This window comes from Perca fluviatilis, chromosome 3, assembly GCF_010015445.1.
Source record: "Perca fluviatilis chromosome 3, GENO_Pfluv_1.0, whole genome shotgun sequence".
In the NCBI taxonomy this organism is placed as follows: domain Eukaryota; kingdom Metazoa; phylum Chordata; class Actinopteri; order Perciformes; family Percidae; genus Perca; species Perca fluviatilis.
The window spans coordinates 33,817,095-33,843,951 of record NC_053114.1 but is presented as its reverse complement, the minus strand read 5'-3'; the positions used below and the strand labels follow the sequence as shown (position 1 = coordinate 33,843,951).

At 42.4% G+C, this 26,857-nt stretch overlaps 1 protein-coding gene across 3 annotated transcripts in view; it reads left to right on the top strand.

Moving 5' to 3' along the window:
* The window catches only part of fam214a (family with sequence similarity 214 member A), a 34,300-nt gene extending 7,679 nt beyond the window's left edge, over positions 1-26,621 (top strand). For 2 of the 3 annotated variants that reach the window (XM_039794193.1, XM_039794195.1), the window contains exons 2-12: positions 15,271-15,455; positions 16,196-16,392; positions 17,757-17,882; positions 18,215-20,072; positions 20,827-20,952; positions 21,785-21,873; positions 23,598-23,694; positions 23,851-24,009; positions 24,303-24,371; positions 24,733-24,926; positions 25,052-26,621. In XM_039794193.1, coding sequence (XP_039650127.1) covers positions 15,271-15,455; positions 16,196-16,392; positions 17,757-17,882; positions 18,215-20,072; positions 20,827-20,952; positions 21,785-21,873; positions 23,598-23,694; positions 23,851-24,009; positions 24,303-24,371; positions 24,733-24,926; positions 25,052-25,205 — 3,254 coding nt within the window. In that variant the 3' untranslated portion in view covers positions 25,206-26,621. Of the gene's footprint in view, positions 1-13,861; positions 14,004-15,270; positions 15,456-16,195; positions 16,393-17,756; positions 17,883-18,214; positions 20,073-20,826; positions 20,953-21,784; positions 21,874-23,597; positions 23,695-23,850; positions 24,010-24,302; positions 24,372-24,732; positions 24,927-25,051 lie in introns of those variants that run through there. The other variant, XM_039794194.1, reaches the window with a different exon arrangement.
* The last annotated feature ends 236 nt before the right edge of the window (positions 26,622-26,857 follow it).

Genomic DNA, 26,857 nt, shown 5'->3' with positions numbered 1-26,857 from the left:
ATTCTGCTGCCAGGGTGTCACAGAGCCAGTGATGTCATTGTCTGTGTGTGCGTCACATCGCCCTGCCCCCGTGGCTCCTCATAACCAACCAGCAGTCAGCGCTGCAGGAACAGGAAGAGCCATCTGGACCTGGTGGTTTTCTCCTGGTAAGGGTGGTGTTGTGGTGGGTGCGATATCTATGTCTCTTTCTGCGTATTCCACTTTCACTCTTTATTTCTGTCTGTCTTTGACATATTCAGTTTGTCTTCGGTTATATATTTGATTTGTGTCTCTTCTTCATATGTGGCTCTGAATGAAGTAGCTAAAATGTTTTAAGTAGTAACTTGTAGTTTAGGGACTTCATCTCCATGAACGGTTATTTCCTAGAGTCCCATATTGCATCATTCCTTTCCCTAGTTAAACCCTGGTGTGAGATAAGTAGATCAGTGCAAGTTATGCGGGGCTAGCTCGCCTTGCTCAGAAACAACATACGAAGAAAAAGCACTCATGCCTGGCATGAATGTTTCTAGTATTCTTTGTCATGCTTTGACCATTTCTGTTATTTTAATAACTAAGAATTATTATTATTTTTTTTAACTTTCAGCAGTATTTGCACATGAGCATGTTAGGGGATGTGTGATTTATTTTTATTCTGCAAAGTTTGTAAGGAGGGAAGACCTTGTACAGGCAATTTTGTTTCTCTCTGACCTTGTAGTGAATCAACTTTCCCCACTCCACTGGTCTTCTTTTACTATCCTATCTTTCCCTCCCCTCTCTTTTTCTCTCTTGTCCTCTAAATCACGTCGCATAGACTACAGCTACTGTAACACCCCAGCATTTAACACCTCCACCACCACTATCTGCTGATACTATTTTGACAAAAAGCATATTGACAGAAATAGAGCTTGGTTGACTTGTCTAAAACACAAGAATGAAATAGGTAGGCCAATAGTAGGGCCTGACAGATTTAGCAGTATACTTATATTGATTGCTGGATGAAGACATTAAAACCATTAGCTGTCAGTAGTGTTTCTAGAGCATAACAGCAACAGAATTCCTTTTTAAATTTAATAAAGAAACTAGTGCCTTGTCGGTTACAGATTTCCTAAAACTGATTAAAGTTGCTATTGACAGACAGTCTGACTCTGAAGGGGCTTGACCCCTATTCAGCCTTTAAGGTCTGTTACCAGGCACCACACATCTTTTGGTTGCAAAGAGTGTTATGCAAGCCTGCACTTAAATCAAGCTCATACACCAGACTAGGGCTGGGCGATATGGCCAAAATGTTCTATCTCGATATAGGTCATTTCATACATCGATGTATATCACAATGTAGCATTCAATAAATAAACTAGAATGGACCTCCGCCGAGGCCAATAGTGCAAAGCTACAGCGACATGGCAAAAGTAGTCTACTGTATTGTAGCTATTTTTTATTTATTTTTATACATCGCACATACAGGTTTGGTACATGGCGTCAGTGATCCTCAGCAGTTTTATTTCAGACCACAGCAGAACGCTCCACTGCAATTGAGCTTCACAAATGCTTGAAGAAATGTAGGTTGTGTGAACGCTAACGCACTACTTGATCAAATAAAAGAGCCATGCTACTGAGCGACCTTAGACAAACCGACAAACCAAACCGAAAACCTGACCTCCTTGGTAATAATCTACATGAAATAACCACATGGTAAAGTCTATTTTTGTATACTCCTGTGTGAATTAAATACTTGAAAAATGGAAAGAACTGAGTATTTTCTAATTTTTATTAAGAAACGATATAGAAAAATATTTACAATACACATTTTTACATTGTTTTGGTGATCTATATCGCCCAGCCCTACAACAGATCAACACACACAACCCACATCTCACCGGTCTCTGTTCCCATGCTGACAATGTGCTGTTGTAGACTAAAAGATCATATTCAATGATAAAGAATTTAAATGTCTGATAACGGCATGAAGATGGAACAAGAAAAACAAAACAAAAATCTAAGACATGTTATCTATGACTTGTCTGTGCATTTACACTGGGGGTAATCAATGATACTGATTACTCAAGAGAAATATGAATGGAGCAATAAGTGATCTATCTCTAATGTGAACCATTCCTTCAGTTTAAAGTAAGTGGCATGTGTTCACAGAGAGTACCTCAGGGGCTCATTGTGGAGGCATTAAGCACATTGTTTATTAACAAGAGTGTGAGGTTAAGTTAATTTGAGACTCATCACAACTATCCCCTTTCCTTTTCTCCATTGTCTCATCACTTTCAGGCCTCAATATTAAGTGAGTAAATTCCCCTATCACCCCCCAGTATTGCTTCATCCTCACAACAAACCAACTGACAATCGGTCTGTTCTGTTAAACTAGCTTAATATTCTTTTTTTCCCCCCCTTTTACTCAGCTGTTTTTTTAGTGGCAAGGTTTTTGTTTTTGATGTGGAAACATGCTGCTAATAAATGCTGTTGTTGAACTTGGGGTCAATGAGTTTTAACTTTGTGTTTAGCCACTCCTGACAATAGAAGGTTCTAAATGATAAATACATGAAGTATAATGAAAGGTGTGAAGTAAAAGGAGAGAAAGTGAACAAGAGCTGTTTGATGGCCTTTTAATGGCAGATTAATCATTCAGTACAAGAATTAAGTGAGGGTTTCTTATCCTAGCCAACTCAAGACTTGGCCTTATGCTTCTTTACCCAAGTGGTTCATTCCAGTCCCCAACCACCTCGATCTGTGCCACAACTGACACTTTTCATGTGGCCCTTGGAGCCACGCTGTTCAGACTACTCAATTTGGATTCACCTTTCTAGAAATTGGCACCGGCAGCACCGGAGAGGTCAAATGTCTGTTCGTTCATGTTGGACAGGGTGGCTTTGGTTACAAAGAGAGGCTGGTTTGTCCTACTGCCCTAGTGTCCTGTAGATACCAGCAGTCAGCTTGTGGACATTTAAACTGTTTAAAGTTTGTTTAAACTGTTTAATAGTGACTGATGTTGCCATTATGGAGATAGGAATTGTTCAAGGAGACCCCCGTCCATGCACACAGATAAATGAAGTGGCCCACAGAGTAACAATTTTGGAGAATGAAATATCATCTTGAAAATGTCATTCTCCTAAAGAAACCTTGATGTTGTTTTCGCCTTCTTGCCAATATTGTAAATAATATTGGGATGTGCATTCACTGCTTTGTGACATTTCTATAAAATTAATATGTGAAAGTTTGTACCTAATAGTGCACATTGTTAAGGCTAGTTTAAGCAGGACTGGGTTCTGGAGACTGGCTCTACTGGGGCTTAGTAATTCCCACTTTGCCCACCTTGACCAGTACTGCTGTTCTCACTCCACTCCATGTTGCATTACAGGTGTTTGTTAGACAATGAGTTTGCAAAGGCCCACTCTTGCCTGAATAACAGGGGCTTAGGTGGCCTAGCTACAATATGAGAGAGGGCACTTTGGAGGCTACAACAAACCTTAGGGCACTGCGTCTGAAGATCATTTTTCTGTCATTTCAGGAAAGATGAGAGGCGGATTAGGAGAGGTGTGATGAATTGTTATGAACAAGTAAATGTCACACACTTTAGTCCCCTTTAGCCACAAGTATGCTTACCACATTGAATATTCATGGTTCTCTTTTTCTTTTTTTAAATCTCTTGAAAGTTTACAGCATACAACTTTTTTTTTTTTTTTTTTTTTTTTTTTTTAAGCTTCACTCTGCTTGACATTTACTCAGCCTAATGCATTCACACCTTGAAGCTGCCCAGTGCAACCACTCTTCCTCTTTTAGCCACCAAGCCACTCATCTGAATAATAGGGGCTTTAAGTACCTTATCAAGGACTTCAGTTGCTATGGTTGTTGAAGACGAAGAGCGCATACCGGTATCTCATTCCTTACCTAGAATGCTTGAGCAGATCTGGGATTTTAATTGGCACCTTTGTGATGAGGAGTTGGCAGAGAGTATGCAGGTTTATGTCTGATTTCAAATGCTATACCAGCTGATTTTACCAATCTTTAACCAGTTTGGGTAAAGGTGTGCTTCTCACTGAAATCAGCTGGCATAGTGTGAGGTTGCACTCCTTCAACCATGGTTACTTAACCGTGATAGGCAACCTTTGTTACTGGTGCTTTCATCATACAGAAATGACCTAATACAGTACTGTAAGAAGGAGGAGCAGCACAAGTGGTTTAAGGGGGATTTGGGTGCATGAACTCAACAAATGTGTATTGCAGTAAGTGTGGTTTTAAACTACATGAACTACTAATGTCACATATACGGCTAAAATAAAAAAAACATATTTTGCTCAATAGCTATGTACCAAAAATGTACAGGAATTTGTCTTGTACAATTTTACCTACCAGAAAGGTGCATGGAGAAGGGAGACAAAGACCTCAACAACCAAGTGAAAGAAGTACTAATTGATAGAAATAGCCCACAACTCTTCTCTTAAATCAGTTCCTAGCTCGGACAGAGCCTGAGCTGAGATGAGTTTTGTCTGTTAAGTGCTCATGCCTCATGATGAAAACTTTTTTCCCAGAGGCTCAGAGCTCATTTACCATGTGACTTCCCTAGAATGCAAGTTGCTCAGCTTCTAAACAACAGCTTTCTTCATGGCTGACAATGATGGGTGTGTGAGAGAGAGAGAGAGAGAGAGAGAGAGCAAGGTGGCGTGTCAGTCTGAGTTGAGTGTGTGTGTTTGTTTGTTGTGTAGTGGGAGAATAATAGCAGCTGAGTTCACAAAACAGAAGAACAGTTCTCCTCAGCTGGAACCGAACTAACGTCTCTTAGCCAATCAGGGCTTGTTGCTACGTGCGCTGTGAATCTGCCCCTTTGTGTTGCAGAGTGGGAGAGAGAGAGAGAGAGAGAGAGAGACAGACACACACACACACACACACACACACACACACACACACACACACACACACACACCTATAGATCTAAAGTCCATAGATATGAAGAAATGTTTCAGTTAGTAAAGTGGGAGGAAGCTGGAAAAGTTTTGAGTACCCTGACCATAGCAAAACGTTCTGGTACTAAGTAGTAATTGACAAACAAAGGCCAAAGTTTACTAGTGACATATGCTGATAGCCAACTTTAAAGTAGAAATTAAAATATCATGTTCACCCAGTTTGTTAGCAGTAATTTAAAACAAATGTTTCATTTCAGCACATCAAACTGAATCTGGATCAGCTCTCCCTTACCAGCAATCCTTACCATTCTTTAAAGTCTTCTGGCAAAAACACGCCAGTTTCATGGCAGACTTCGCCAGCACTTCCAGTGTTTTTAATGTCGTAACACAAGGCACACAAAACAGGAAAGGTGATCTGGCAGTGACGTGTGAATCATGTTATAAAACACTATGGAAACACAGCTGGCCCTGTTATTACAATTTTAATTTAGCAACAATCCTCTGCTGCTTCCCAACAAGGAAGAACAACAGATATAAGAGTGACAAATGCTTACAATAACGCAACCACAAAGCTAGTATGATCACATAAACGGCTTAAGAGACACACAACAGGCAGTCTCGGTGTACACTCGGAGCACAACAGACACGCTTTAACAACACAAAACAGTGGTGTACTGTGTATATATACAGAGTGCACGTCACGCACTTCCTCCCAAGCACAACCGGAGCATTAATTGTCTTCAGACACTTTCTTGTCAACCTGCAGCTCACTGTCCCATACAAAGACGCATATTGGTGCAGCTCATTCTTACACACAGTCTTCAATCACCGTGACAGGAATGTTTAACACAATGTCTCCGTTGCCTTGGTAACCCTTTTTTCCCCTTTTTCTTCCCTGGTCAACAGTTGTGATCGTTGATCACCGTTCTCCTGTAGTCCCAGGTCAGTCAGGAGAGAAATCACTGAGGCCAAGCATCCCCTTTCCTTTACTGCAACGCCTCCTTTTATATTGGGACTTAAAAAGGACAAGTGATGCTCTAGTCTAGTGCTTTGCCACAACGCTCAGTAAATTGTATCTAAATGATTTCAACTTTCACAGGAAATTTTAGCAATATTGAAACATTTAACACCCACATAAGTGCATTATAAGTGGATGTTTTGTTTGAATCTACAAATGTATTCAGCCTATTAGCTAATTTTCTTTGTCAGAATCTCTGCCATTTTTGCTCTTGCACTTTTGCAGTAGTTTGTGGGGGTTCATGTTTTCCTCAGACGTACTGTACTTAGCAAAGTTTACATTTTTTTATTTATTTTGAAATTATCTAGAATGTCCTTTGCCACTGAAAATAACTCGTTGAGATCGAGTATGATTTTTAAGCTTCTTATTTTTAGCTGGACCCCATGTTTTCGACATGGGAAGTTGAAGATACAATATGCTTGAAGTCATGACTTCACCATTACTAGACAGCTGTCTAAAAAAACGGACACCTCAAGACTTCTCCTTGGTCTGTTCTCACAAATGTTGACCGCCTTTTAAAACCATTATGAGGAACATGAAAAAACTAGACGATAGCGGTGGTCACCTTACCTCAGAACTATCCAAATTTGCGTCTAAGTTGTACACGCAGTGTACAGAAGATCGGCTGAAAAGTACTAGATTTTACCGTGACATCTGAAAAGCACAAACACTATGCTTGCATTTAAAAAAAAAAAAAAAAAACTCTATTGTGGGAATCTGTAGGTACCACATTACTCGATTTTAGAACCACACTCTTCTTGTGAAGTGCTCATAGAAATGAAGAGTTGGTAAGTTACATATTTTAAGAAAAATATAAGCAAGCAGTTGTAATCCTTTTTAGATGTATAGGGAAAGGAAATGCAGTTTAGTTAGTCTTGCAGAGCAGCTGGTCTCCAAATATAGTCACACTGCAGAACTGGCTGTGAAAAAGGAAAGACGGCATTGCAAACAATTCCCATGGTGGCAAAAAGTAGTGACCAGAGCTGCTGACATTTCAAATCTGCCACCTGCTATGCTACTAGTGCATTTTAATACTTTGAAACTGGCTATGCGCTTTTCATAGTCTTGGAATAGCTAGATAGAGGACATCAGGTAGCCTTCAAAAGCCCAGCTAGGTGGATTTTAAGGGGGCTCCTTCTGTTTTGAAATGATCAATGAGCTATTTGTGCTATACTTTGGGAAGAGGGTGGTACTTAAAGGGTGAGCTTAGCCTACCAACTAGTACGTACTAATCAAAGGAGCACAGTAAGGCATATAAGTCAGCATTTAAGCAAGTAACTGGCTGTTGGAACGTTTCTCACAGTTTTGCAATATTTTTTTTGTTATATTGTGTATCACTTCAGGCATTTACCACATTAGCCCTTTTTAATACGATCGCTGCTGGCAAACACAGTCACGTCATCTAATAATTGATTGTAAGAACCTAACCTTTAAAATCAGAGAGAAAAACAAAAACATGAGCTAGCAAGTTGTGTCTATATTTATCTCATTGGGGGCTGCAGTAAAGAGATTTAGCATGTAAAAGCTGTCAGTGTAATCTGCCATTTTGTCTGTCTGTCTGTCTGTCTGTCTGTCTGTGCGTATGTGAGGGCTGCACAGTTCTTGATGAGAATCTCAAATTTCGGAAGAGTATGCCACTATTCTTTTTTGTGATCAATTTTGTATTGAAAAATGTACAAAAAAATATATAATCACAAACATATACACATTTTTTTTCTTTTCTTTTCCTAACCATCAATGTAACAGAAATGAAGTCCTTTGCACATCATTAGGGAAGCAACAGAATTAGGACCCCTATAACACCCCACATCCCCCCACCCAAAGGCGACTCCCCATAATCCCCCCCCACCCAGGATCTCTCTCCAAATAAAAATACAACAGAAAGATCAAGGTCGGCCATGCTGCACCCTTTCTTTAACTAACTTGTATGCTGCCTCCCATGCCTGCAGAGTCTCATGACTGGCCCCGTGCATACGGGCAACGGACCACTCCATCAGCACAATTTCAAGAAATGAGTTGGCCCAGTGCTGCCAAGCCAAGGAATGTGGCGGCTGCCACCTGAGGGCCAGCATCCTCTTAGCTGCTGTGAGACCGGCCCATAGAATACATTTATGCTGCAGGGACAGATTTAAAGAAGAGTCATCATTAAGCAGAAGTAAGGCAGGGGAAACTGGGATCCTGATCTTAAGAATGTCACTTAAAGTGAGAGCTATTTCCTTCCAGAATCTAACCACGCCGGGGCACTCCCAATAAACATGCAAGAAAGACCCCTGGATGTTAAGTGAGCAGAGATCGCAGTTTGGAGACGTGGTGATCTTCATAGAATAACGCCTTCTGGGGGTGAGGTACATCCTATGAACATACTTGTAGTGTATTAATTGATGGTTGGGGTTTTTGGACGTAGCACTAAGATTTTCCCACACTGTGTCCCAGCAGACCTCTCTATAATTTGCTTCATTTAAATCTCTATTCCAGATACCCTCGAGTATGCCACTATTCTTAGCGTAACAATTTAAAAATAAAAATATTATTTGTATAATTGATAATTTGTATAAGTATGATGGCACACTGTTATGCAGCTTTATTACATCAGATTTATCATATTGTATGTTGTGGTTACTTTTGCTGGTGCTCCAATTATGGCAAAACAGTATGAAAAGAGTCAAACGCACTTACATGTATGAATATACATGTAAGTGTGTATAACTCTTTTCATCCAACAAAGTCTTACACAACAGAATAAAAATAGGAACTGGTGTTACATTTCGCTTTGTTTCAGTTTCTGCTCCCTCTACCTATGCACAGTTCAAGACAAGTGACACAGTCTTGTCATTTGTTGAGCAACGAAGGGAGAAATGAGAAGTGCTTAGTTTGTTGCAGCTGATATTCCTGTCGATGCAACTATGGCAGAATCGTCAAGGACTTTGCGCAGAGGTATGAATTAAAATTGCAGCTCCATCATCACGCAGCCCTGTTGTACCACATGTACATTACATATGCGTGCATGTCCATGCATGATTAAAGGTCCGGTCATTATTACAACATCCCAATTTTGCGATGTGCGAGTGTTTGCGGCGAGTTGTTTCCCATTGAGGACGTTCGGTGCTGTACCTGATCAGAATGAGGAATTTGCAGTCGGGAAGGTTGAATCTTTTACGGTTTAGTTCCATTTAGAAGGAGCTAGATATCATTGTGCGTTAAGCCGACGGACCTCAGCGAGCTCAGCAGATTGCTGCCACTGGTACGCTGAAGCTGCCTCGAAATGCCTTTTTACTCACAGCCTCAAATATCTTAAATAAATCATATGGACTTCAAGACCCCAAATATGGGTTTTAACACAGATCAAAATATAGCATTTTAAGTCACAAATCTTAAAAATCCTCTGGTGTCCTTGCTGCATTGTTTTTAATTAAGGAATTGGTCCAGTTATACAGACCTTTTGTTGTCTTAGTTTTATTATTTTTTTTCATCTTTAGAAAATGGACTCATCCCCACTGGAGCAGTTAGGGGCTTTAGTGTCTTGCTCAGGGGAACCTCAACATTAAATTACAAAAACTTTAAATTACATTTATGTCAAAACCTAGAGACTTTCAAACATCAAAATGTCATTTATTAATATGTATTGGTGTTAAAATGACATATAAACATCTTTTTGTATTCTATTAAGCCTGGAAACGCTTCCAACACGCTTGCGTGAAAAATAGGCGTCGGTCCTATTTCTAGCAGGCACGCGTTTTCAGCACGGCTCGAGCCGCGCCTGAGACGTGCGTGTCACGCAGGCAGTGTGCAAGCTCTAACCTGTTAACATGGGAGCCGAAATAAAAACGGACACGCCACGCAGCTGACACGCTCACACCACGTAGCCAGTGTGTAGCCGCAAGCGTGTTGGAAGCATTTCCATGCAAAGTAGAATAGGAAAAGATGTTTATTTGTCATTTTGACACGAATACATATTAATAAATGACATGTTGATGTTTTGAAAGTCTCTAGGTTTTGACATAACTGCAGATATAAATGTAATTTAAAAAAAAAATTAAAAATAATTATCGATTTTAAAATATTGTACCTGTCAATATTGTACCGGTCAATAGGCTACAGGTATGTCAATACATACCTGTAGCCTATTTTGCCGTCAATACTGCCGACGTTGTCTTTGCTGTAATCATATCAGTATGTATTTATGTTTAACATGGCATTTCATTTTATCAATGGGAAACATACATGTGTACAGACAAGGCTAGCAGCAGCAGCGTCGCGTCAGACACACGTTTCCGGTGTGCAAAGACATAGAAAACGCCACGCAACTGACACGCCACGCTCACGCCACGCAGGCAGTGTGTAACCGGCGTTTGGCTTGTGTATTTTATACAACAGGTACGTAGAATTTGAACACCCTCTGGTTGGTTATCTGTCCCTATAAACTCCGTTTATTCATTCTTCTGTCTTAGCCTGTATTCCTTGTTACTCTGATTGACATAACTGGTCATCCATGGTCTTGGTATTTATTTGTTTTCATCTTTTAAAACCTGTCATGAAAGAACAGTAACAACTTGCCATTTTTTTAGCACACTATTCTTTTTTTTTTGGGGGGGGGGTGTGTTTTGACATTCAGAAAGAGTTTTTACATCAACTCAGCTGATGCAAATGCCGACCTACTTCACTGTTTTTTCCTGCGAGGTTTCAAACCTTTGCATGAAATTCACTTGACAGACAGTTAACTGGAAACATTGTTAACATGACTTCCTGTCTGCCCTTTTTAGACTACTCATCTGTCTTTTCCAACATCTGTGTAGACCTTCTCTCTCTCCCATATGTTTTGTCTCTCTCCATGGTTGTTGCCCTGTAGTAGGCTATTTTATCTCCTATTGTCTGTGTGTGTGTAACACTTAGTCTTTGATAACCAGTAGCCCAGCCATAGGTGAGCTCATCAGTGTTGTGTTCCTGCTGAGACTTTGATCTGTGATTTTTTTTTTTTTTTTCTTTTTGGCATCTGCTGCTGGCTTTTGTCTCTCCAGTCCCCCAACACAGGCGCATCGCTAATGAAGAAAGACTAGCAAGACTCGAGCAGTGCTTTCTGCTTCATTCACAGAGGAGGATGGGTGTGGTTTTTTTTTTTTTCTTCTTTTTTTCTTTTTTTTTGCCGTGTGGCTACTTGCACAGCATTTACATTTGCTGTGATTATATGTGGTTGAATGTTTGAGTGTGTGTGCAGAGCAGCTTTTGCTATAGAAAGAGGGCCAACCATGCAGTGATTGTGTGGCCGCAGTGCACAGATTAATGAGTCAGATTATATCAATGTGTGTGTCTGTCTCCCACTTTGTGTTGCTCTTTCTCTCTCCTTCTGGCCATCTTCCCATCTGTCTCTCTGTTAAAACAGACATGCTAACTGCGTACAAAATGTGTAAATTGAATCCAGGAAAATGTATTAAAATCACAAGCTTCAGAATCACAACCGCTGTCATAAACATTTCGACCAGGCACTGACATGTATGACTTCTTCATTTGCCTCTCTGACAGGTCTTAAGTAATGATGAATCACTCCAAAGTGTGTGTCCGTGTGTACCACGGTGTGTTTACTCTGAACACTGTATTTGTTGCCAAGGCTGACCGCTCCACTCTTGCCCTGTAGGCCTTTTTCCATCCCACATGACTCTATACTAAACTGTTGGCCAGAGGACACAGAGACAGCTGAGGTGTGTGTGTGTACGTGTGTGTGTGTGTGTGTGTGTGTACGTGTGTGTGTGTGTACGTGTGTGTGTGTGTGTGTGTGTGTGTGTAAGTGTGTGTACGTGTGCACGTACAGGCCCAACCAGTCCGATCTGTAGGCGGGACTCCTACTGCACTTGGTGGCAGGCGTCACAGGTCTAATAATAAGACGCCTGGACCTAATTCCGACCTGTTACATAATTCACATCACACATTATCGGGAGATGGAGGAGAGAGGTCACACGCACATGAAAAAGAGACGGATCAATGTTCCATTGTGTGTTATGTACTTTGGGTTCGTAAAGTGCGGGATGTATCAGCAAAGCCTCTTATTTAAACAGTGGAACTAAACCTGATGATGTTTTCCTGATTGAAATGTTTTTCTGTTTACATTTCTCAAGCAGTGCTAGAAGTTGCTATGGTACTTCTCTAACTGAATGCATGGGGACCAGTAGAGTTACCACTGGGTTTGACAAAATACAGACTAAATTACATCATGTACAAACAGTGCAGACAAAGAGACCCCAGGCTCAAAACAAATTGGAGAAAGAGAGAAAATACACGAGATGCACATTAATTCAAATAGTACAAATATAGATTGATGAGAGACATATTTTAAAGCGATGGAGAGGTGGGAATGGATTGGTCACGGTACAGTGGGAAAGAGAGGAGGAGGGGACAAAAGGCAGGAATCAGGATTGAACATTGAACCCTGCTTGTGAGGCTTAATGATTGCTAAACAACCCGGATTGTTACATAAATCCCAAATGATATTAACTATTTGTACCAAAAGTACGGATTAAAAACATGACAGAGGGAGGTGATTTGACTCTAATGATCCCTGCGTCAAGTTGAAACAACAACAGATCTGATACAATCAGAATGTTTTAGATTACTTGAAGTTGTTGAAAAAGGACAAAACTAGGTCTCAATTCTGTAAAAGTGCTTCTGCATGTTGAACGCATCTCTCTCTTTTAATGTCTATGGAAAGGAATCCTGATCAGCTTTGTGTGTGTGTGTGTGTGTGTGTGTGTGTGTGTGTGTGTGTGTGTGTGTGTGTGTGTGTGTGTGTGTGTGTGTGTGTGTGTGCCTGTGTGTGTGCCTGTGTGTGTGCCTGTGTGTGTGCCTGTGTGTGTGCTGTGTGTGCTGCGTGTGTGTGCGCCTGTGTGTGTGCGCCTGTGTGTGTGTGCGCGCGGTGTGTGTGTGCGCCTGTGTGTGTGCGTCTGTGTGTGTGTGTGCGCCTGTGTGTGTGTGTGCGCCTGTGTGTGTGTGTGCCTGTGTGTGTGTGCGCCTGTGTGTGTGTGTGTGTGTGTGTGTGCGCCTGTGTGTGTGTGTGTGCCTGTGTGTGTGTGCGCCTGTGTGTGTGTGCGCCTGTGTGTGCGCCTCGTAGGAATGTTCAACGCCCTAAAGAATGACAGCTCTCATCTATGGGCAGGGCCCCTTAACCAAAGCCTCCATCACTAGTCCTTTGTCCTGCACTGTGTGTGTGTGTGTGTGCCTGTTTTCAATGTGGTCATGTGTCTGAAGATGGTGTCTGTTTATCACTGTCTTCATGTGTGTTTTTGTCATATGTGCTTTAGGCAAGTGTTCCTGGGTTTGCCTTTCTTAGAAAGCTGCAATTTGACCCCCACTTTACACCCATGACTGGGGCTCTGTGTGTACATTTATCTGTGTGTGAGGTGTGTTTATGTGTTGAAGGGGGGAGTATATGTTGAACTCCCCACTCAGATGCTGTTTTCCACTGCTCCCTTAATCACTCTTTTACCTCCCTCCCTTCATCTATCCATGCTTCCTTTCTCTTTTGCTCCTTGCCTCTTTCATGGAGGGTCACCTTTAGCCCAAATCCCCTGATAGGACCAGGAACTGGAGCCTTTCCCAGTGCGGACTGGGAATATACCTTAACTGCAACCCACTGCTATATGTCCAGTGCATTCAAGCCAACCATCATGTAAAGGAGATGGACTCGGTGACCTTTGTCATATATTACTCCCTCTGGTCTGTCTGTGGCTCCCTTTTCCTCTCTCACTGTTGGTCTCTTGCTGCCTTTGTTCAAGCCTTTCCGATTCTACCCCGTAAAGAAAAGGAGATTGTCCCTGAATATAGCCTCCTGAATATAGCCTCCATCTCTTTCACCCTGCACTTATTCAGCCTACAGCCCCCCTCCCTCACCTCTCCTCCCCGCCCTCCTCATGTTTTGTGTTGGACTGCGCCTCTCTCCACGTGCAGCAGCAGCTCAGAGGCATGTAGGAGGAGTTCCCTGAGAGGAATGTGCGTGACTGGCTGGCTGGCTGACTGCGATACACATACAACAGCAGCTCGTAGCTCACACTTCTGCAGAGCCAGCTGAGAGGGACTCTGTTCAAGCCAGCCTGGCTCTGGTGGGAGGAGGACAGGGGGTGTGTGTGTTTATTTTATACTTCTATCCTTATGAGGACCTGACATCCTCAAAAATGATTAAAACATAGAAAGTATCCACGTAATTGTGACCTACTATTTGTTTGACTTCAATTTAAAGGAAGGCAGGCGGAGGGATTGAGATTGTAGGGCAGGCAGCTTATGCACGCCAGTGTTTTTGCTTGTGTGCTGTAAAGAAAGAAAGCCGCGATTCTCAGAGCTGCTGTATATCAGCTGACCTCCTGCGGGATTCTGAGAGTTTTCTCTGGAGGAGCACGGGAGATAGGGCGCTAAGACGGGCTCTTCAAACCTTCTGCTAAAAATAGGCCCACCCCTACTTTAGATCTAAGCTTCAATTACAACATAAACAGACCATGATTTTGTTAATTGTGTTGTGGCAGGAGAAAAACTGACGAGCCACAGCTACAATTCAGTAGCATTTGACTGGTGACCTAATATATAACCGCCCCCATCTTGGCCCTCGTTAAAAACTGCTATAAAATTGGTTATTGTGAATAATGGTGAACAGCAGAGTGGCTCAGCATGAGCTTTAATTTGAATGTGACGGCCAGCTGAGTATTACTTGTTCTTGTTGTTGTCTATCTGCTTTCAAATAATAGGACATTTGAACAGCAGAGTCTTGCTGTTGATTCAGGTGGAAAAAAGCCAATTCCTGAATGGTGAAAGGTTGACTCAGCTCTCTGTCCTGCCAGGTCCTAGGGGTCACTGTGTCAGCCCCGCCCTACCCCACCGTGGCAAAGTTAGTGGAGCACCGGGGGGTGCAGCATGACTCTACTTTTTACTGTCGTCATGTTCCAGTTGAGTTTTTGTTTGCAAATGTTTTGTCAGTGAGTGTGAATGACGTCACTGTCAGTTTTGTCTATACTTGTATGCACGAGTGTGTGCTGTATAAGTGAGAGAGCAGACAGTGTCCGCTCAGCTGACATGGGAGGTCTAAATATATGTCTCTGAAGTTGTGTAATTTGCTGCCTTCCCCCACACCCCTTCTCTAAACAAGTCTTTCCTGCCAAAGTTAAATAGCCATATCTGCTTAGGTAAAAAACATTCAGGCATTCGTGTGCTTATCATGTCAATACAGGTGGCTCTCTGATTGCATTTTCTATTGCCCCCAGCATCTGTCACAGGCTCAGAGCATAGGCAAATTAGTAGTTTACCTGCTACTTTCCTCCAATAGGTTCCTTGTTTTCTGTTTAGATGTGAAGTGATTTGAAAAGACATGCTGACCGTCCGTTTCTCTTCCTTGCCTAGATGCAACCGAGGAGTTTTTCGAGTACGATGCGGAGGAGTTCCTGGTGTTCCTGACCCTGCTCATCACAGAAGGAAGGACACCAGAATATTCTGTGAAGGGTAGAACCGAGGGGCTGCACTGTCCACCAGCCCAGTCGGCCATGCCGCCTCTTCACAAGCACGAATGCAGCGACAAACTGCCCCAGGTAGCACACACATCTATGCACACAGCCTCTCATGTCTTTTGTGAACAGAAGGCAGTCTCTTCTCATTTTACTCGAGGTTGTTGTTGCTTCATTTGCGTCATTCAAATCATTGAGGCCCACTTATGAAATGGGATGCTCATTTGACATATTGTTTGTTGTTGTTGAGATATTGGGGATAATTGTATATTTTCTGTAATTTTGACCATACAGTTTAACAGCACCACAAGCTACAGCCTCTGAAATGACCATGAAGTTGAATCAACACCACTTTAACATTACTTTAACTTTTAACATAAACTGGACATTATATACACTACTTCAAAAATGGTAGGACTTATAACTGGGCTTTTGTATTAGATTGCAGTTATATAAATAAATGTGTGTATATATATATAATGTGTATGTATGTATATATATATGTATGTATGTATGTGTGTATATATGTGTGTGTGTGTGTGTGTGTGTGTGTGTGTGTGTGTGTATATATATATATATATATATATATATATATATATATATATATATATATATATATATATATATATATATATATATATATATATATATATAAACTGAGATGTGACCTGCAGTAAATAAAATCACTGAGAGAGTCTGTTCTAAGTGATGCTCTCTTTGGGTCCCATCTGCTTTGCCCCTACATTTCAAGGTCCTGGTGTTGACATTCACTAATGAACACTAACCCCCCACCTTTGTCCGCGGGTGTGTGTGTGTGTTTCCAGTGTCGGCAGGCAAGGCGAACCCATTCGGAGGTGATCCTGCTTTGGAGGAACAACATCCCCATCATGATCGAGGTCATGCTCCTGCCAGACTGTTGCTATGGCGATGAGTGCCCCCCAAGTGACCCCATCAGCGACCCGGTCATCAAGCAAGATGCTCTGCTGCTGGAGAGATGGACCCTGCAGCCAGTTCCAAGACAGTAAGGCATATGTGTGTGTATATGTGTGTGTGTGTGTGCGTGTGTCGACAATCTTACTATTTAAATATGGGCAATGCTAGAAAAGAGATGTTGTATAGCTATATGGACACAAAGGAGGCTACAATAACTCACCAGCATTTAGTTTAGAGTCTACAGTTTACAAGGGAAATATAGTATGTTGTATTTCCAAGGTTTGCTGCCTTCTCCCATCATCCATTGCTGTCCTTGGTTATCTTGACTGTTTCCACAACTAATGCCTTAACACACCCTGCTTACCTTGACTTCAAATATATACAAAAATACAACAGAATGTATAAATAGAGGTAGAAAATACCTAAACTGTGAAATAAATTGAACTAAAATGCAGACATTGGTAGATGTCACACAATTTTAGATAAATTACTATTGTATACTACTAGATACTGCTATTTCTGAAACACATTTAGCCCCCCAAAATAATATAAACTTTCACAAGAGCTGTGAAATCCCCCCTTTTTTGTGTTTATTGCATTCATAATAAATTCAGTGCAGGTTTTAGCGTTTCTTTAAAGGTCCCATGGAATGAAAATTTTACTTTGAGGTTTTTTAACATTAATATGCGTTCCCCCAGCCTGCCTATGGTCCCCCAGTGGCTAGAGATGGCGATAGGTGTAAACCGAGCCCTGGGTATCCTGCTCTGCCTTTGAGAAAATGAAAGCTCAGATGGGCCGATCTGGAATCTTGCTCCTTATGAGGTCATAGGGAGCAAGGTTACCTCCCCTTTCTCTGCTTTGCCCGCCCAGAGAATTTGGCCCACCCATGAGAGAGAGACATCATGGCTTTCAAACGAAGAAGTGGAAGTTGGTCAAGGCCACACCCCCACCCTCCACCTTGCCCCCCTCTCTCCTCCTCAATAGCTACAGACACAGAAATGGCACATCCTAAGGAAAGCTCATTGTGGGACTGGCTCTAGTGGCTGTAATTCTTCACCAAGGCTGAATTTTGGGAAAGAGACTTCAGATACAGTATTAGTGGACCACTAAGGTCTATAGAAAAGCATCCAAAGAGCACCATGTCATGGGACCTTTTAATTTACAGTATGGAATTGTAAATGCATAAGTTTCATCTATTACTAGATCCAGAGACATGCAAAGGTAAAGGCTAAAAAAGTTATAAAATGCTAAAAATCTAAATATAGAATACGGGATAAAATAATAATAAAACGAAAAGAAAGAAAAACATAATTGGCTTGGCACTCAGAGGGTTAATTAGCCTTACAAATTGGCCCACTTTCTTACTGACGTGGAGGCACAGGGAACACTGTTTTCTTATTAACCTGACATACTGGCACATTTCCATCTCCTTTTTAACTGTGTTTTTAATAGAAGCGGTGATCGTTTCATTGAGGAGAAGACCCTGCTGTTGGCGGTTCGCTCCTACGTCTTCTTCTCCCAGCTCAGCGCCTGGCTCAGCGCCTCCCATGGTATCGTCCCGAGAAACATCCTGTACAGGTCAGACCTAATACTCTGAATAACACACTGAAGACTTTGACACCGGTGGGCTTAAGACTTTTCACTAAGGCTGTTGGACCAGATTATCAAAGCTATAGGAAACTTCTAAAGTGGTGTTCTTTTCAGATGTGTATGTATAGGTGTTAACCTTGTGTGCTGTGCTGTTTTGAAAATTGAATCTGAGGAAGTAAAACTGGATCTCTAGAGGCTCAGACAATTCCTGGATATTTTGAGATATTAAAGTTAACAAGGGCGTATTAATTGAATCTCTCTCTCTCTCTCTCTCTCTCTCTCTCTCTCTCTCTCTCTCTCTCTCACTGTCTGTCAAACAGGATCAGTGCTGCTGATGAGGAGTTGGTGTGGCAGTTTTCCCAGCCGCCTTCAGAACACATTTTCCCAGTCCCCAATGTATCCCAGAGTGTTGCACTGCAGGTTCGTGTCCAGTCGCTCCCCCGCCAACCCACCTACCCCACCCTGGCCTGCAGTATCCATACAGGTCTGCCTCCGCTTTACAGCAAGACCCCCAGCCTCAACCCAAACCTCAACAGCCATGGTGGCCTGGCCACCCACAAAAAGAGCCAGGACCCCAGCAAAGACAACCTCCTTCACAACTCTAACATGTACAGCAAGAGCTCTAACTCCATGTCTGGCCTTCTCCTCAATGGATTACCCATTCCTAATCTCCCCATCAACAACATCCCCATTAATAGCCTTCCCCACACTGCTGTCCCCCCTCCTTACAGCAAGAAGAGCCAGGAGCCTGGTGAGGACCACACGTATCAGAATGGAGAGCTTCCACAGGTCAACATCCCCCAACGTCAGGGCTCCCCACTGTTCCACAGGTCCTCTAACTCCCCCACGCCCTCCCGCTCCCACTCCCCCTCTCCACTTACCACAAGTAAAGCTGGGAAGTGGCTGTACTCGGCTCTTAATGGTTCATCTGACCCGACACAAGTAGAGGACTATGGGTCTGGCACTAACAGCAATGATAGGTCAAAGGGGCACATCCCTGAGCCACTGAGAGCTTTTAAGAACTTCTCCTTGGCTGAGCCACCCCGTTGCCCCTCCCCAAGGTCTGCAACTGAGACAAACCCCCTGATTGGCTCCCTGCTGCAGGAGAGACAGGAAGTTATTGCCCGCATCGCACAGAGGCTCAACTTCTGCGACCCCACAGCACCGCCACTCCCTCCCGGCCTTTTTGCTTCTGACAACCCTCCCAAAGCCATGTGGGGCAGTAACCATGACGACATAACTGCCAGTAAGACCAAAGAGCCAGAGGTACCGCCCTATGAGTCTGTGGGACGCGTGTGGCCCAGCCCCTTCAACACACCCGTGACTGACCCTTCTTTTAACAAACGGGAGAGCTCCTCCCCTAAACCTGCAGCATGCAGGAAGCTGAAAATGACTGAGATAAGAGACAGAGAGGATGAGAGGAATGGAGAGAGGGAGAGAGAGAAGGAGAAAGACAGGGAGCGAGACAGCTCCCTGATCGCCCAGGCAGTACAAGACATAACTAGACTCATCCAGGAGAGACTGTCTGTCCCCTCTCTGTCCCCAAGGCATAGCAGGAACGGCAGCCATCTGCACCACACACACACAACAACAGTCACGCACACGGTCCGCACATACTCGCACACCACACACGTCCCACAAGCCTCACACACTGCCACCAACGGCCACATACCGAGCCATGAACCTCACAAAGGCAGCAGTCGCACCGCTGCCGCACACCCGCCCGTTTGCACAGAAAAGCCCCGGGTCGATCCGGGGGCTGAATGCCATTCTCCCCGTTCCCAAAATGGTGCTCAGTTTACACTTGAAGAACCCTCATTCAGAGGCCAGTCCCACGCCCAGGCTGGTCGCTGTTTACGAACTCCCCCACAGGAGAAGCTCGGAGTCAGGTCACCCAGCAGCCATGAAACCCCATCGGCCTCCCCTGTCCTTGAGAACAGCCCAAGGAATGCCCAGATCTTTAGTTGGACTTGCAATGATGGCAGCCCAGCAATGAACTGTAACATAAGCCACAACCACAGCAAGCCTCAGCCTCCGCTTCAGTCCCAGATGCAGTCCTGTGCACCAGCCCAGGCCTCTGCCCTGCAGGATGAGAACCAGGCACCCTCGTTGTCTGGATGCTCCAACACCTCCAGTCCAGACGTGACTCCAGACATGACCCCCCCTTCTACTGTCCTGGTAAGGACATTTTAACGGGCGTTGTTTGTCCATAAACTTTTGAGTGATAGCCCATTTACTAATTTGCAATTATTCCATTTGTCATGCCATATCCCTGTTTAAAGGAGGCTTGGTTCAACTGCATCATTAAAAAAACGAATTGTTCAACATTTTGGCAAATAAGCTTATTTGCTTTATTGCCGAGAGTTAAGATGGATACCACTTTCGTGTCTGTACGGTTCATATGAAGCTAGAGCCAGCAGCCAGTTAGCTTAGCGCAAAGACTGGAAACGGCGAAAAAGCTGGCCTAGCTCCGTCCAAAAGTATTGAAATCCTCCGAAACCCTCCCCACCCCTAAAGCTCACAAAATAAAAAGTAATATCTTGTTTGTTTAATCTTTACAACAACAACAACAAAAAATCGTATAAAAACAAGTTTTACAAGGGTTATGTGCAGGGCTATTTTTTTTGTCCGGGAGCAGGGATTTCTTGTAGTCTCTGCTGTTTTCAGTGTTTGTGCTAAGCTTAGACAACCAACTGCTTGCAGTAGCCAAATATGCTATTATTTTAAGGCATATTCTAAACTACAGTCTCAAATTGAACATGTCAAACTGGAATGAACCTCCTCATTTATACACTGCTTAGTTTTATTTAGCGTGTTTTGCTGGGAGCCGGTGGGACTGGAGTGGTATTCAAGACGGCATATGATATACGAGAACAGATTATTTTAGTTTACTTGCAAACTGTCCTAATCTCTGTCCATCTCTGTGCTCCAGCGAGCTCACAGCCCCTCCCCGCTGCGCCCCTGCAACAGCTGGAAGAAACAGAATCGCCACTCATTAGACGCCACAGCGACCAAGGCCTTCCACCCGTGTACTGGCCTGCCTCTGCTCTCCAGCCCTGTAAGAAACACACACTCATCTTCACAGTGATAAGTGTTAAGATAACACTTTCTACACACAGGCTCACAGTCACAAACACTTAACTGACTCAGTCATTGTCGGTGTCCATGCAGTTGTGTTTGCCATAACACCACAGTCACTACCCTGTATTTCAAGCCATCTGAAGCATTACTCACAGTACTTTCACAAGTGTAAGAAGTGGGCCGGTGAATGTTTGTCGTTAAGGCAGCTGTTTTTATTGCTGTTGCCTGGCCGCTGAGTTGTTAGCCAAGGTTAATGTACACACAAGAAAACACACACATCGATAGGTGAAGCGCATGACTCATCTTTGCCTCATCAAGTTGTTTCATTAAGTTGGTCAGATTGCCACACTCCCAGATCATCCCAGTCACTTTCCTGCCTTCTTATTGGTCTCACTCACACATTTAAACACTATGATGTACACACAGACACTCATGGGAACTCACAGGCTCACACAGCCTCACCAACACACAAGCTCACATACTGTATTTTCACATCATGATGCAGATTGCTCAAAATATAGTCATGCTAATATTTTGAAATCAGTTTATCTTTATGATATCTTTTTTTTTACAATAGATAAACCTATTTTGATAATGTAGTTTTAGTGAGAGATTTAAAATGTATTTTTCCCATCATTGAAAACTCAAACTTATACTTGTAAATTTCCCTCCTGTGAGCTTATAATTTCAATTTACGAGTCCTAGACTTGAAAAAAAGAAACGGATATCTTGTCCTCCAAGCTCTAAACTTGGATACTGTGCCAGTTGCCGTGTGTTAATCATGTCCATGTCCTGTGTGTGTGCCGCAGGTTCCTCAGAGGAAAAATCAAACAGGCTACTTTCACCTGGACACCTCTCTGGTTGGCTGTAAGGGTTTGCCTTGGGCCTCTGGGAAAAGGTACACATTTTCTCACATGGGATCTTTATTACTATGGTTACCAGACTCTTACTCAGTTTGTCCACGAGGATGAGGTCAGGATACTTAACAGGTTTAATGCCGTGTTAGTAACCTCCCACATCATCTGTTTATTATAGTGCCATCTGGATAAAGTTACTTATGCTTTGCATTATAATTTTAAAACTTGTTTTTCTCGCAATGCAACATTTCAGCTGTTACTATGTGTAAGTGCCAGAAAGGCAATCTGGTTTTGATATTTTTTTATTGTGTCTAAAGTTGAATTATTAGTTAGTTTTTTTTGTTTACCACCAGTATTAATCATATCATCATGTATTAGGGATCTATATTCGAGAGGTTTGCTACAGCTGACATTAAACCCTAACACGCTGACATGGTTTTAAAAGCATTGTCTGTGTGTTAAGAGATCAGACAATAAGAGTGTTGTTCTGAGTGGTGAGGTTAGGTCAGCCCTGTTCTGCTGACTATTCCTCTCAAGCTGCCACCTGCTGAAGCTCTCTGTACTGTGGCTGCATCTAGAATCACACATTCTGCTCAAAATGGCAGCAACAACTGAATTGGCTTTATATAGACAGAGCTTCACGGCACTGCCTACACACAACAGATGTGGTTGGTAGCCCAGTGCTGCTTTTGATAAAGCAGATGTTTTAAAGTTTGGCCGTCAAGTGTGTAAAGTTAATTTTAGCCACTGGACAAGTTCTGGTCAATTTGGCTGGTAAAAGCCTTTGTCATGCCCGTACATGTCATATCCATACATGATTTTTAGTGCTGTTAGTTAAACGCGTTATTAACGGCGTTAACGCAAACCCTTTTTAACGGCGTCATTTTTTTTTTTTATCGCAAGATTAACATTCTTTTTGGCCTAGCAAACTTTTGTCGTTTTTTTCACATGTTGTTGGAACAACTAGTAACGTTAGAAAAACTACAACACCACACTGGATCGAGCTAGACCGGAAACAAAACAACAGGCACGCCGCACACACTTGTTTGGGCTTGCGAGCCGGCCAAAGAGTAGTAGGCTAACGTTACGTTTTGAGTGGATGGCGAGCGTGAGACGCCGAAATCGATGCCAATAAGATTCTGAATGGAAAGTATACTTTTAAAAAGTTGCCAAATGGTTCCATTGACAAGACCAAAGTGATCTGTGTGTTTTGTCGTCGTGAACTGAGCTATCATCGCAGCACGTCCTGTCTGAAATACCACTTTATGACTAAGCACACTGCTGATGCGAATTCCCCGCCCCCCTCGTCAAAGCCACTTTTCCATGTTGATAAGAGCATTAAAATGAGAAAAAATAATGGAACAAAAAGAAATCAAGGGACATTTAGAATAGATAAAAATGTGCGATTAAATGCGAGTTAACTATGACATTAATTATTTTAATCGTTTGACAGCACTAATGATTTTATTTAGTTGTTTAACTCTAGGAAATTTGCTTAATTAATGAAAATATGTGACTTAGGAGTTGTATGTATGACCAATGGACACTTAATATTCTGCATGTTCCTTCAGAGTAACAAACATTTTGAGATGGCTGAGATTGTTACACACAAATGGAATTCAGTCTGAGATAATTTTATCTCGCCCTGATCACAGGTCTGTTCAGACATACCAGGAACCCTTGTCACGTAAACATCTGAAGATGCTCTTTTACACGTCTCCTTGAAAACAAGTTGATCAAGTGTGTGTGTGTTTTAACGCTTCAGGGTGTGTCTTAAGAGAGAGGGGTACATAGATGAGTCACAGCAGCTGTTCATTGCCAGCGCTCCACCTGCCAGTCTCAGTCTGCTGGGAAACTTTGAGGTATAACACACAAACGCACTCAGAATCACGTCTTCCATTCGTCATGTTTGAGAATAGCATACTTTCACTCATGCTATTTTTCTTACCTACATAATTCAATTATCAAATTAAACAAAAATGGAAATTGCATTAAAATATGGAATTGTGTTTCCCTAGGAGTGTGTGCTGAACTACCGCCTGGAGCCTTTAGGGTTAGTGGAGGGTTTCACAGCAGAGGTTGGAGCCAGCGGGTCCTTCTGCCCCAGTCACCTGACCTTACCTGTCGAGGTGTCGTTCTACAGTGTATCCGATGACAATGCTCCCTCACCATACATGGTGAGTTTTTTTTTTCAGTTATTCAATTAATAATTCTTTCTTTTGCGAGCCTGTCTGACTAAGACTTGAGCTGAAAGCTGTTTCTGCAACTGTCCTCGTGTGTGTGTGTGTGTGTGTGTGTGTGTGTGTGTGTGGGTGTGTGTGTGTGTGTGTGTGTTTTTGTGTGTGTGTGTTGTGTTTGTGTGTGTGTGTGTGTGTGTGTGTGTGTGTGTGTGTGTGTGTGTGAGCTCAACTGTCTATTATCTTTTGTGTGCCTGTGTGTGACATACAGTGGTTGCCATGTGTTTTTACAGGGTGTGATCAATCTGGAGTCCCTGGGGAAAAGGGGCTACCGTGTACCTCCATCAGGAACCATTCAAGTGGTAAGGAAACCCCTTTGGTTTTTATTTTTATTTTTGTACAAATGTAGATGTTCTATGAATATTTATTTCTATTAAACATCTGCTTCATTGTGTACACATGGCTGAGGACAAAGTCACACCAAGTAACTGAAGAAAAGGGAGACCCCTAGTGGTTAAAGAGGGGAATTAATCTAACAAGGGCATGTTTTTATGTATTTATGGTGCTTACACTTCTGAATTTGAAAGCCATTTTCCTCTATATACATTATTTGAATTATTAGGATGCTATGCACAGTGTGATTTTCATTTCATATATCTTTCACAGCATGTAAGGTTAGAAAGTGGTCTAAATCCTCCCATGCCCTCTGGTTATACCTTTCAGACCTTATTTAATCCCAACAAGACAGTGGTAAAGATGTTTGTTGTGATGTACGACCTACGAGCCATGCCTGCTGGACACCAGACCTTCCTGCGCCAGAGGACCTTCTCTGTTCCCGTCCGCCGTGACACAAACAATCATACCAGCAGGAAGCCCCTCGGCCAGGGACGTACCTTGCGCTACCTCGTTCATCTGAGGTAAGTTGGCTGTCATTTTGTCTCTAGTGCACACTAAACTGAATTATATATATCCCATAGGGGTGATGTTTCTCCTCTATTATTTATCTTCTCTGTCTTTCGTCTTCCTCACCTATTTTGACCAGGTTCCAGAGTTCTAAGTCTGGGAAGATCTACCTCCATAGAGACATCCGTCTGCTGTTTTCCAGGAAGTCCATGGAGGTGGACAGCGGAGCTGCCTACGAGCTCCAGTCCACCACAGAGTCCCCTATTGACCCACCATTCTCTCCCCGCTGCTGAGGCCTGACTCCCTCCCTCCCTTCTCCACCCGGCAGGCGACCACCGAAGCTTCAATCACACCTTGATGCCAGCGATAGACTCTTATGCAGCCCATGGCTAGATAAACGGCACCTAGAAGAGAAGCAATTTAAGGACTGCAGTCAACAAGACTTACCTGGCATGTGCCCAAAATGTTAAGTTTCATCCCTTCTGTCACCCCAGAACTGACAAGGTGGGGCTAAGAGCCTGGGAGACTCGTCAGAGATGATGTTCTTTGTTAAGTGCACAACCTTGGATTAAAGAGGTTGGGTCAAAGGTTATAGTTGTAGAGTAAGTTTCAGATTGTGTTCTCCTGGTTAAGAAGGCCTTACCAGATATAATCGGTCAATCTTTTTCCTGCTGTTGTGTGTATCCCCTCCAGCGTCTGGCAGGAGAGTAGAGACCAGTGATACAGAAGCAGTTAGACACTTAAAATTATTTCAGCAAAGTTTAGGCTACTTTACTCTTTTTACTAAAATCAAAAATGTTAATTGGACCTGTAGTCAACATAGTGAATTCATTTTCAACCTCAATTAATGTCATCATAAATGCAATACGAGGCCCATTTAATAGTAAAATATTTCGTTTTAAATCCTAAAAGATTAGATTGATTGATTGAACTGAAAGTGAATTTACCTTTGACCCTGTGATTCCTGAGCTCGGAGCAGAGGGAGTGCGTATGGAAGAAGAAGTGGGTGGTAGACTGCGGTGCAACGCCACCCCCTCGTCCAAAACAAACATACCATGGACCACTAAAGAAGTTGAAACAAGCAATAAGGCTGGATTCAACTGAAATCATCACAGCAGAACATCAGAAGTGCACTGTGGATTTTTTTTTCTTCTCATAACTGGAAATGAAACAGAAAATAGTAATATTCTAATACTTTTGTACTGTTACAAGAACCACTTTATTGGAAGTGTTGCAATAGAAAGAGTAACCTTAGTTTAGTGTTTACACATTCACTTTCAGTTTACTTACCATCAGTTTATTTAATATTTAAATTAATATTTTCAGTTACTACCTGTGACGTCTGTCATGCTAAGATGATGTAGTGCAAACTGTATATCATAGTATGTATTTTTGACATTAATATTCAAATCTGAAAAAAAATATATCTATATATCTTCTAAAGCAATCTTGAGAGCTGCTCTGTCTCTTTGTTTATTATTTTTCCCACCGTGTTTCCTACCACTACATCTCCATACTGTCACACCCTGGAATGAAAGGCACAAAACACAAGTGATTTCTGCTTCTCCTTTGAAATTGGTCCTAAACTGCACAATATGATCAAAAACAACAGAGCTGTGGCACAGCTGTGGTTTTTGGAATTACATACCAGTAACAAATACCTTATGGATACATCTTTATATGACAATAAAGAACTTGAAACTCGGAAATCATGGGAGTATTTCAACTAAATTAACATTTCTGGATGCAAAGCTATTCTTACATAAAGCATTTTGGTAAACAAAAGCTTATCAATTATGTTTTTGCTGTGAGGCATGTTACCAGTGACCCCTTTGACTTGTAAATACCTTTTTAAAATGTATAAAAACAGATGTAAACTCAAACAAGATTGTGATAAGGGACCAAAAATAGCATAATGCTAGAATTGGTAACATGGTTGACTTTA